At 50.4% G+C, this 12,440-nt stretch overlaps 3 protein-coding genes across 3 annotated transcripts; 1 reads left to right on the plus strand and 2 right to left on the minus strand.

Moving 5' to 3' along the window:
• Positions 1–4,695: 4,695 nt before the first annotated feature.
• Positions 4,696–6,603, minus strand: LAJ45_02766 (uncharacterized protein; the record flags this gene model as incomplete). The annotated part of the gene is made up of 1 exon (XM_046112357.1): positions 4,696–6,603. The coding sequence occupies one exon, from the start codon at positions 6,601–6,603 to the stop codon at positions 4,696–4,698; it is 1,908 nt and encodes a 635-aa protein (XP_045974483.1).
• LAJ45_02767 (uncharacterized protein) lies at positions 5,332–5,610 on the plus strand (the record flags this gene model as incomplete). Its single annotated transcript, XM_046112358.1, has 1 exon — positions 5,332–5,610. The coding sequence occupies one exon, from the start codon at positions 5,332–5,334 to the stop codon at positions 5,608–5,610; it is 279 nt and encodes a 92-aa protein (XP_045974484.1).
• A 2,239-nt stretch (positions 6,604–8,842) lies between the features above and the next one.
• On the minus strand, positions 8,843–11,260 carry LAJ45_02768 (uncharacterized protein; the record flags this gene model as incomplete). Its single annotated transcript, XM_046112359.1, has 1 exon — positions 8,843–11,260. One exon carries the CDS (start codon positions 11,258–11,260, stop codon positions 8,843–8,845), a length of 2,418 nt encoding a protein of 805 aa, XP_045974485.1.
• Positions 11,261–12,440: the final 1,180 nt, after the last annotated feature.

Raw genomic sequence — 12,440 nt, forward strand, 5'->3', positions numbered from 1 at the left:
AGCCCTATGCTAAAATAGCCACCATAACCCCCCCCCCCCCTCTCTACCCCAGTACGCGGGCTCAGGCGCAGGAACGTCGACGCTCCACGATCTCCCAACGTTGCTGGATCGTACATTGCTGGCAGCGGCCGGACGCTGGGAATCAAACGTCCCGCTGCGCTGTTTATCGTGGTGAAAATCCCTCTCCTCCATATCTCCTCACCTCCTCACCACTACCACCACCTCCTCTTCTTCCTCCGCGCCGGCTCCTCACAGTCTCTCCGCACTGTCAAATACCCGTCCTCCCGTTCTAACGTCGTCCAGCTATGTAGCTAGCTGTAGAGCAGGCCGGTGTATAATATCCAAAGGCTAATGCCAGGCACCCCGGGAAGAGCAAACAAGAATAACGAATAAAACTAGATCAGATCTGAGATTTCCATGCGCTCCCGGAACGAGAGTGCGTGGCTATCGATCTTAGCTACATACTCTCTACCCCCCCCCCTGGTGTATTCTTCGCTTAACAGTGTGCCCGAGAAGATTTTTCCCATCACTTAGCTGGTGGCGGCGCTGCCAATTGATAGCTCTAGCTCCATGCCGGCAGCTCAGGTAGAGTAGCTACATACACACCTATCTTGGTGTCATAGAGCAGAGCCCTCCCGCATCTTCAACATGAGGATATCCAAAACTCCTCCTTGCCCTCCTCCCTTCTGGCTCCTGGCTCCTGCCCTGGCATGACTGTCGGTTGCAAGTACCTATTATCGCGCGCGCTCGGGACGAGAATCCTGGTTGCGGCGCCTGGAGGTAGTTACCGGGATGAATGTCTGGGGGAGACAGACGGTGACACTGTATTGGGTTTGAGCTTTTACCCCCTCCCCGGACGAGACGGGTGCGGAGTGTATGTCGGTGGTTAAGAAAACGGCAATATATCTACTACAACTGGCGTAGTGGAAGAACGGCCTTGGTCTAGAGTAGAGCTCCCGGCTCTTGGCGTATATAGTTTCTATGTAAAAAAAAAAGCTTCTTCGCAGAGCGTAGGAAATATGCCGGAGGCCCAGGTCTGGTGGAGCCGGGCCGGATGACAGTGTTAATGGTACATATGGTATAAGTTATAGATCGATGGCCAATGCTGATCTACCCGATCGAGTTATGAAACTTGGTTCCATCCTTATGTTCAACCTGAAGCACCATACGGCCACCTAGCTAGCTAGCAACACAGAGAATCCGGCCCGATGTGCTACACAGATAAGCAAACCCGCTCACAGAAGTTCTGAGACAGCTTCTCTGAAAGTGACAGTGCCAGGATATGCAGTGTTCCAGAATGTTCATGACAGCTGCCTCGGCAAAAAATTGGCCGTCTCACCGAGGATCTATAGGCCAAGGTTTCGTTTTTCCAAAGTGCCCTCAACCTAGAAATAAGCTTTGATTATACAGGGGATGTATACTCTCGGTACAATACGGAATGCCGTTCTTAATATCAGGGATCTTTTCACATGACCAATAGCAAGGCGAAGGGCAGTGTTCACAAAGAGTGGACATGAGAGTGAGACGTTGCACAGATGTCAGACTATGTAGAAATCAGCCCGAAGAACCAGCATGTTCCTGTTATTGAAATAGATATACCGACGCCATGAGCCCACGTGTTCCAAAGTCATCACAGGAATTGATGAAATGGCCGGACCAAACTAATAACCTTCTAGCGGAACGATATCGTGAGGTGACGAAAACTAGATTAAACGATAGGAACAGATGTCTATGTAGCTAGGATAGCTACAATACGGCACGAAAAAACAGGACGAACTATCTTCATGACGTGTCCTGTCTCACTCGCATGAGAGCCAGAGAACAGCGTACGCAGACAGAGTGATATATCATGACGCACCCAATCCACACTTCCTGTTAAGCGCATACCAGCGGGGCTCACTCGCTTCCAATAACTCGTTTATAGATATCTTAGCTCTGTGGGAACTGTGGTATTCCTCTCTCCACGGTGTCGCATATATATTCTCGACACTCGCCACAGCGAATCAATGCCGCATGGCGAATGATGAATGCACACATGTAATACAATACCCCTACCGTAAATATGCAGACACAAAAAAAAGGGTCCGTACCCCCTCTCCTCCTCCTTCGAGTAGCAGACACGTATTTTAACAATGTACTCCTGGTTTCGATATTATCGTGTGTCCGTGCAATCCTTGAGATTTTGTGAGGATCACAATTTATCACTCGGGCCTTCTCTCACCGAGTTCGGGCCTGCATATATCCGCTTACTAAAATTGGAGTTTTGAATAGCACTCCACGCTTTGACGTGCATTGAAAAGATAGCAAAGAATCTTTGCGTTCCACGAGACTTCTATCCCCCTGCAGCACTCTTCGCCGATAAGGCCTTGAACTCTAGGAGAGTTAGCTCCACTTAGTGGCAGACGAGCTAAGGCCTTGAATGAGAATTGGTGACGCATTTCAATGACGTGTAGAGTCCATAACCATATCGCGATAGTTCAATGCAGAAAGCATGGAAGTATCAGGCCATAGCAAGCGCCAAAATAAGGCCTAGTTAATTTCTTTCCGTCTGAGTTCATGTGGGGGTCAGTCTACCTACCATCACCATCTCCCAGACCACCCGCCTTCTCATGCGGTCCCAGCCCCAAACTCATACAGCTCTTACTTTAATTTCCATCTAGCGCTAATTCTCGCCCCGGCTCGTGGCGGTTCGGTCTTGTCTTTTTGGAGACTAGGCTCACTCTTATCTGAGTGATAGCATATGATCCAGCGCAGAAATAGTGAAATTTCAAACTGATCCCAGATTCGTTGCCGCCTTCCTTGACTTGAAAGCACGCTATCAGAATTAGTATATACCTACATATATTTTGCGTCCAATCGGGAACCCATGGTTACAGGTCGATCTAAGTATCTACGATTACCAAATATTGACGGGGTTTGAAACAGACTAAAGATAACCTCGATAAGACTCGTCTCATATAAGATTTAGTCTCATGGTTGGGATCCACTGTCTCGAGTCAAAGTCATGAGCCGGCTCGTCTCAAGGGGAACACTAGTACTGAATTCCATACGAGTGGTTGAGATTCTCAGTGAAGTAGCTATAAGGAATTTGATCAAGCCTAGCCAGACATTCAAGATGCGATAGGCAGTAAGGTCGGATCAGGACAGGTCTCGGTTAATGTAAGAGCTCGATCGATCGAGCCACAGTTATGGATGGCATCTCAATACAATACCACCCGGTAAGAGAGGAGAATTCGAGTGAGGAATATCATTTCCCATAGTACCAGTGACTAAGAGATACTTAGGTAAAGCGCAGATGGCTGGAACTAGTACAGTGGAGCTCCAAAGGTTTCAATCATAGCCCATCACTCGATGAATCTTGCCGGTGGTGACACATTTCTGGATATTTGTACTGTCGGCCGCAGCTAGCCCCATGTTTGGTGACACATCTAGAAACAAAGGGTTAACATCACATGAATTAAAGCGGTCAAAAGATTTGATCACCTAGCTAGTAAGAATGTAATTAAAGCCTTTGGTTTGTTCCTGTGCTAGTTACCTCAAGATAGTGTTGCTCTCTACAATATGGCAAAAAGAGAAAGACATATACTAGTTACTTCCCTGAAAAGCTAGAGACTTTGGTGATCTCGAATAGATCTTTTGGAAAAAGAGTGGAAGGTCTTGGTCCCCGGGAATAGCGGAGGTCCCAGCATCGATTCATAGGTTTGACAGTCTATAGCTCGGCTTGACGAGGAGTAAGAAAGTGCGTAACCTTCTGGTGTCATCGATGTTAATGGTGATGCACTGGTTTCGATGGTTGGAGGTGACTTGGTGGGGATTTTGAATAGTACTCGGTGTTATGAAGGTATCTGAATTGATGATGCTTGAATTCGAAGGGTGGGTCAGGTACGTCTCTATTGAATATAAACGGGGTACAAGAGCCCTTGAATTCTTCAAGGATAGTACGTAGTGAAAAGTACTGAGACGTAATCTAGCTTCGACATTTATGGCACCGTGGCCTTTTCCTCACCCAAACAGAATTTTTGAAGTGTTTCTCACCGATAAATCCCTTTACCTGCATCCTCTTAACTCACCACACATTATATATCCGAACAATACCCTACCTTCTGTCAACTGCCAATAGTACTGTACAGTCCAGAGCTACAATATACCAAATGTAGTAGCTACATACTATCAGATGTCAGGATAAAGCTCGGTCACTCCAAGGTCTGGATAAACCAAGGAGAGTCTCTGCGTATGGTGAATGCTACTGCATCATGACATTCAAAAGTTCTTTTAAATACCTCCTTTGTTGGAGCCTAATTACATAGGACTATCTATATACCAAGCGTACGTCCCTCGCTTTATTTATTGGTCTACTCTAGTAGATGGATAACAAATCTTTTTACTGTAGAGAGTTATTGAATGACACCCACAAGAGAGGACTAAAGAGGAAAGAAAGAACCTAATCAAACATTCTTCAAAGTTATCTATCGCTCGATATCTTTCTTACCATCTGCTCTTCTATGCAGGTAGCCAATCTTCTGATTTCTAGGGACATTGAATGCTGATCAAAAAGAGATAATAGTGAAAGTACAAATAGGTAAACTGAACAGAAGAGACAAAAGAAAAAGCACAAGTCATCCTAAAGCTTCATGGATGTGCCTATCAAGCGCCTATTTGATATTATCTACAAGAATTTATTATCTCCACAGCTGATCACTCGGTCGTCAGAAGCTCCACCAACGACCTCGTAACCTTTCCAGCATCGCCATCAATAGCCACCGCCCTCTCTCCATCCTCCAGATCCCACTCCACCGCCTCGCTCCCGCCCAATCCCACTCTCACCAGCTTGACCCGTCCCTCACCGACTGTCACCAGCCTCTCATCCTCCCACCTGATAACACCAGGCGTATTGAACCCCGCGCCCAACTCCAGCACCACCAACCCTTCCTTCAACGCGCGCCTCTTAAACTCCACATACCGCCTATTCGACTCCACGAATGGCACCTCCGTGAAGAAGCTCCCTCCACGCACACACAGGAACATCTCTCCTGCACAGTGCTTACACCTCGGGATGGCCTCCTCCCACCCGTCGATATCCTGTCTTATCGCATTCGCCACAGTATCCAGATACGGCATCGCCTTGTCAATAAACTCCTGCACCGGCCAGTACGCATCGGGCCGACACTTGCGCATGCACTGCAGAAGCTCATACGTCCCCTGCGGCGTCGCAATCCTGTCCGCGCTGAAGCCATTGCGAAAGAACAATCCATCGGCGTTCGACGTGCGTATAAACAGGTTTGCGCTCTTCTCGCCGCCCTCGCCATAGAGGGCTGTAATGAGCTTGCGCAAATGCGTGTACACGCTGTTGTCGACGCCGCAGGGGGCAGTCCAGCCCCGCACAAAGATGATGCTGCAGAAGTAGTAGCCCCACTTGGCTGCGGGCGACTCCCACTCGTCGTATCCGAAGAAGTCGTACAGACAGGTGAAGCCCTTCTCCCACATGCCCTGGAAGTTCTTGCGGAAGAGGTCGTGCGAGGTGAAGTCGAGGCCGTCGGAGGCGGAGAGGCCGGCGCCAGCGGTGATGAGGAGATTGGGTGCGGACTTGAGCCATTTTGCGGCGAGCTCTAGGGAGGGGGACGTAGTGGCGGGGGGTGTGAGGAGCGCCGGTGTGATTGTAGGCTTGGGGAGGAGGCTGTTGAGCTTGTCGATATACAGACTCAGGTCAGTGGCCGTAAAGACGTTGAACACGACACGGTCAATGCTGGTGGCCGGGTTCTTGTCGAGATACGCCAGCACTGTGTCGACAGCGACGTTCACTGCTTCCTCTGGAGGATATCCAAACAGGCCCGTACTTATACAGCAGAATGCCACGGACTTGCTCTCCCCCTCCCCGATCTGGAGGTCCTCCATGGCTTCCAGACAGCTCCAATAGCTCCCTTCCAGGTCCCTCTTCTCCTCCTCCGACACCCTCGGCACGCCCGCCGGCCTCTTTGGCACCTGCGGCCCCGCCGTATGCAGCACATACCTCGCCGGCAGCAGATACCCCCTCGTCACCTTGACCTTCCCATTCGGCTCCAGCTGTCCCTGCAATCCCATGATCTTCGCACAATCATCCCTCAGCCGCGGGCCCGCCGCATAATGGATGACATTATCGATACACATATGGCCAGGCGTGAAGCATCCCAGCATCCTCTCATTCGCCGCATTCACGATCGCCGTGACGCCGCTCAGGGCCGTGATGTCGCCGCGCCACAGCGCAATCTTCGGCCGCGCAGGCAGCACCACGGGAAGTGCGGCGACGGCCGTCAGCGCCTTCTTGCGGTTGATGTATTGCAGGGTGCGCTCGACGTCTACGAGCACATTGGCGGGCAGCGGCGGGTGCGGCTCGCGCACAGTGAGCAGCTGGCGCAGGAGGCTTGTCTTCTGGCTTAGGTCGATCTGCTTGATGTCGAGGGCTGCGGCGCGCTGGCCGTTGCGCCGGCGGTAGTCGCTCCAGAGGTGGGAGAGCGCCGAGTCGAGGGCTGCGGTGGCGGCGGTGCCGGTGGGGATGGGTGGTGGGGTGAAGGGGGTGGTGAGGGAGATGACGGAGCTATATTTTGAGAGGGGGAGGAGGCCCGGCATGGTGGGTGATGATCGTTTTGCGGGTTTGGGTGTGTGGTGGGGCTGCCTGCTGCTGCTGCGCTGCGGATCTTAGCTGTGTAGGGTAGGGGTATTGTAGGTGCGGTGCTACTATTGTACTTTTCTAGTAACTCTATAATTACTTATCGTGGTGCTCTGCTCTCTGAGATAGACCGTACTCTACTGCTCTCACCTAACTTTATAAAGTAGAAGTCCCTTTCTTATAAGACCCCACGTACCATACCGTACCCAGAGTAGAGGTTTGTATGCAGCCCGGCCCGGCCCTTATTGAAATCTCTATTTCAAAGCGTAGGTTTGGGATTATGATATCGCTTATTAATTGGATTGGTCGACACCGTCAGCATACATAGGCAGCTATCTGAGACCTTCTGAATATAAACGAAACAGGGCTTAGGGCTTGAAGCCTTTCTATGGAATACCCCTCCCCCTACCTTTTGAATAAACCGATTTATCGGGATCTAGGATATTGGATATTAGTCGGGCAAGGTTTAAGAGTTATATTGTAGATTTACTACATGTATGTACAGCGCCATGCCATAAGTCATGGGAAGGCGCGAGGTCGCAACGCCTGAACACAAAATCTTTCACCACCACCGATGGCGCCCAGAGACCATGTATCCCGCCAGACAGCTAGGAGGGAATGACCAGCCTCCCTGCTGTGGCAAAAAAACCGGAGTCTTACAACTCTGGTTGGAGGAGAATAGGGTAGATGTTCTGGAGGACTGGCTTGCCTATTCCATCCCATTGAACATGTTTGGGTGCACCTCAAGAAGCTTTACCATCAACAGTACCCCCATTTGGCATATGGTACTAGATCACCTTAAGTATTAAAGCCCCTCGTGGAGGAAGGTCTAATTCATTGCTGGGAACTGTTACCTGATGATTTATTTGGTAGCTAGTTGAGAGCATGCCTAGGAGAATAGTGCTGTTATAAAGGCAAGGGGTTGGTACACAAGATATTAAATGTCAAATTATTTTTATTTAGCTACTATTTAACAACTATACAAAAAACCAGCTCTCCAAAGAATCAATTGTGGTTGCTGGGTGGGTAGTCGTGGTGGCCCGGGAGGTTGCTACGCCGCGCCTTCCCATGGTTTATGGCCTAGAACTATACATGGATACTTTAGGTTGCAGTTCCTACCCTACTGTTAACACTGACCGTACGGATTAACCGCGATACAACTTCACAGAGAAGCATAATTATAAGGCCCCTCACAATATACGCCCTTATTACCTGCATGTAGCAACGGGTTTGTGTAGAAGCCCAAACAGCTGGGTTATGGGGTGGGGGAGTTTTGGCAAACCATTCCGAAAAGGCAGATAGTAACTCATTTTAGATATTTGAACTGGTGCTGTGGCATATTCTTCAATGGATGGTCAACCCCAAAGAAGTTTGAGATAACAAGCAACCTATCCTGACAGACATGTATTCATGTATTCAAGTCTAGTCTCTACATACACTACAACCCAGCTACATAAGCTACACGTATCCAGCCAGCTAGTCATAAGCAGAGACTCCTACCATCCCAAACCCGAGTGAGTTCTGATGACCCGAATATTACCACCACACCACAATCACGCGCCTACACAAGTAGCTATCAACATAATCATAATCACCACAAGCACCCCACACATCACGCAAATAACCCCCATGACTCAAATGCCGTAGTTTATGTAGAAATTCACCCTTTAATTCACCCCCGCTCCCTATACCCCCGCCGCCGCCGCCACCACCCGCTAGACTACCAGCGCCCCATATCATCCGTATAACTACAAAGCCATGAATAACCACATGATTTCGGACATAGCTCTGATAACTCACTACACGTCGAAGAGAGGAAGGAGGAAACCCAGAAAGAACAACCACAAAACCCTAGTTATGCATAACGACAAACATTCATGAGTTCTTCCAGCATGAACACATACACAAAGAGAGAGATAAACAAACCAAATGGCTAAAAGAAAGCTGTTTCACCCCAAGACCCGCCCCGCCCCAAGAAAGAAAAAAAGGAAAGAAAGAAAAGAAAAGAAAAGAAAAACCAAGTGTCCGAGAGTTTTATGCACAAGAAGGAGTCGGAAAATATCGACGGCATTGATAATCGACGGTAGATCACAAGATATAGGAAATTCAAGGAAGGAAAACGACAAGAAAAAACAGAAAACAACCCTACAAAAACCGCAACTCCCTCACACTACCCATATCTACTACCGCTACCAAGTCCTATCTACCGCCCCTTTCCTTGTGCACGTTCTCGAACGCCATCCTCATTCCAAAGCTCATCTGCCCCGGATCCATCGCCTCAATTCCCAATCCGCCGCCCTCACTGCCCCTTCTGGCCCTCACCCCCACGCCCGGCCGGTACGAGAAACTGCTCACGTCTGGGTCCAGCCCCGTCCTTCCGTCAACGCCGCCTACCACGCTCTCCAACGCGCCGCCGTAGTCCTCGTCGTCGTCGAGTGCGGCCGCGGCCGCTACCTCAGCAGCATATGCAGTCCGATACGGCGTGCAGTCGTAGGCCGATGGGAACAATGAGCTGCGGCGGTAGCTAGCCACTGAATCGCTCTTTTCCGACGAGCCTTGCTCCTCTGGCGCCGAGAATGAGGTCGGCGTCGCTGCTAGAAGGTCTGCGGAGTCTACCTTGCGCATTGGGGTAGAGTGTACTTGTGCTGCTCCTGATAATGGGGATCGACCGGGCTTTGGCGATGAGCGGGACCCAGCGATTGGAAGTGAGTTCTGGTGGTCGTTCTGGATGACGGGGAGCTTGGGGCTACGTGTTGAGGATGAGGACTTGGCTACGAATGCGGCGGGGCTATGACGGCTTATTGACATTGGCAGGCTTGTTGCGTTCGGGCTACGGCTTAATAGAAGGGTGTCGTCTTCGTCTTCCTCTTCTTCTTCGTCAATGGCAGTCCGTGAGTCTTTGCCTTTCCCTTTGAGAGAGTGGGTATCATCTTCGGGGAGGTCGTATTTTACGATGCTCCTTCTTCTAAACCGTCCACCGGGTGTGGGGACGAATCCGCTTTTAGGCGGCTCAATACCCATGCCGCCGTTCCACCCAAAGGTTGGCAGCGATGAGGCAATTGCCTGTACTTCTTTTTGTTGGCTAAGGAACGGCGATAGAGATAGAGAGGAGCTTAGGGAACCCCTACGAGCCCCTCCCGATCCCGCTCTAGGGAGCCCAAGACGGGGACCAGGCGATTTTCCAAAAGTCAGGATTGGATCTGAAGCGGACGCAGGGACTGAAGGGAATGTTGGTGTAAACGATGGGAGCATAGGGAATTTCGATGCCGTAAGGCGATCGTTCGTTTGTGGTAGCGCAGTATCTAATAGTGCCGAGTAATCTCGCTGTGGCGGGGAGTTATCCACAACTTCTGGTATTGTCTCGTCCAGATCAAAGAGAGCTTCTTCATCGTCATCATCACCGGCCCCATTAACTTCATCATCTTCTGAGTCGAATCCTGGCGCTGTTGGCTTGTTCCCATTCGTCGTATCCAGCCCGCCGGACACATTTTTGATACCCAGTCCACTGAATGCATCTCCACCCTGGACGATAGGTGCACTATTGTCGAGTTTCGTGGGCACAACCAGCTCATCACCTGTAGACCTCTCGCCTACATACTCTGTGACATTCTCCACCTGCTCTACTTTGCCAGCTGTCTCTTCAAATTCTTCCTGGTCTACTTCCTCAACATCTTCTCCCTCATATTCCACGAAGCCATCCTCATCATCAAACGGATAGTCTTCCTCCAAAGTCCAGTGGACCTTCGTAGACGGTGGTGGGCTACTGCGCGAAGGAACCGAGTTCTCGTCCTCGAACAGGAACGTAACCCGCTTCGGCGATTTTTGCTTCAACTTGTTGAGCGTACCCGTTGAACTTCCAGAAGAACTCTTTAGCGACGAAGCGAGGGGGTATGCCGGCGATGTGTTTCCTGTCCTCGACGGCGGACCTGGGATAGTTGCAAGCTTCGGCATGACAGGTTGTGGTAGCGAAGTCGGGCTATCCTGCGGAGGGCTCTGTCGAAAGAAGTTGTTATCAAGCAGTGGGAGGTATCTAGGAGTGAAGAGGCCCGCGGCTTGCAGTTCCTTTTCAAATGGCGGGGAGGTGGTAGCACTGCTGTCAGCGCTGTTTCCGTTCAGACCTGGCTGCTTCCGGTTGTCAGGGAGCTCGAGCTTCAGCGTGTCGTTGAGCTTCGAACCGCCGAGGTCTAGCGGGATCTGACACCCAGTGCCAGTGCCAACAGTTCCAGAAGTGCGTCCGACTTGTTCCTCATCACGGGTGAATCCTTTATCGTTACCAGAGAACGATGCTATAGTTGTTACTGCCGCCGCGGCAGCATGTGTCGTCGCATCCCCGCCATTCGTGCTCTGTAGTTGTTTCTGCTCTGCTCTCAGCCACCTCTCCAGTTGCCTGTACTCCTCCTCCTTTGCCGCCTTGAACGCCTCAATTTCCGCCTCAATTTCCCTTCGCTTCTGGTCGAGTCGTGCTAGGAGCTCGATTTCTGATGCGGGTAGAGAAGGATGATGAGGGGGGGAAGGGTACATTGGTTCTCGGGAATCGCCGGGGGGTGGGATCGGCGGGGCTTCTGCAGGGAAAGGGTTAATACCCAGGAGTTGGCTGACTGATGGAGGCGATGGCATTATGTATTTTCCCTGATTGATAAAGTTGGGGCTGTCGGTTGAGGGATGATCGTTGAGTTGAGGGTTGGCTGCTATCTTGGTACGTAGCACCCAACGTAGGCCCCAGACTTGACTTGACTGGCTATCGGGGTGAAAATGCAGCCAGCCTCGTCTGAGCGTATCGTAGAGTTCTGTAAGTAGAGAGCGCAGGGGGTGTGGGATGCAATTGAGATGAACAAAGTGGCGATGAGGAAGGAGAAGATCACCGGTGGTTTGGTGGGGAATCTGGTGGTATGGGCACGGTTGCGGAGAAACTCTTGTGTGGTGTGGGGGGGTTATTGTAGGAAAGGTTCGTTCGGCGCCAGGCTATTGCGTGCGAGTATTCCAACCCAAAGCCCCGCGAGAGGCAGGAGAGCGAGATTGAAGTGACAATGAGGTGACAGTGGTGAATTGAACGATTGATCAAAAGTATAGTAAGACAAAACAGCCAGAGAGAGGGGCTGAATTGAGTATATTCAGAGAAGATGAACGAAACCGAGAGAGAGACGTGGAAATCGTCTGCGAGATAGATAGATAGATACAAGAGTTGAACGAACGTTCTTCCCGTCTTCTCCGCAATGAAGTCAGAGTGACTAACACACAGGACAGAGCAGGATTGGACCAGCTCTTCTCCCGCCGCTCCTCTCTTCTACCTGTGCTGGTTGCTGTGGATTCCTGTCCTCTTCATGTCTATCTGTCTCTCATCCACTTACTGCAGTTGGTTACTCGAGTCGCATGGGTAAATTGGAATTCAGACGACCAATTCCAGCCAAGTACTGAGGCCCTTTTGTTCGAGTAACACCACTCACTGCCTATCTGTAGACTCGTACTCCTAGAGTAGAGCATGTAAGTGGGTTCTGTGCAATATCATGCATAACTACTTATACTCTAGGTATCAGAATTAGTATCTCCTACAAATATCGGGAGAATTGAACCCTCCCTACCATTCATCCATCAAGGGGAATAAGAAGACAAGAGTCAAGACAGTGCTGAGATGAGGTCATGAATAATCCGGCCCTAGATGTTATTGATCCCCAGAGCAAATGAAACCCTTGAAATGACCGTGCAGCAGAGAACAAGTGCACGCGAGCTTAGTTGGATAGACATTTCGTACCACCACAAGCCCTTACCAGTACACCACCAGCTGAGGAATTGAGCCTCA

Source organism: Morchella importuna (genome assembly GCF_003444635.1).
Source record: "Morchella importuna strain M04M26 chromosome Unknown Morimp01GS005, whole genome shotgun sequence".
Classification (NCBI taxonomy): Eukaryota; Fungi; Ascomycota; class Pezizomycetes; order Pezizales; family Morchellaceae; genus Morchella; species Morchella importuna.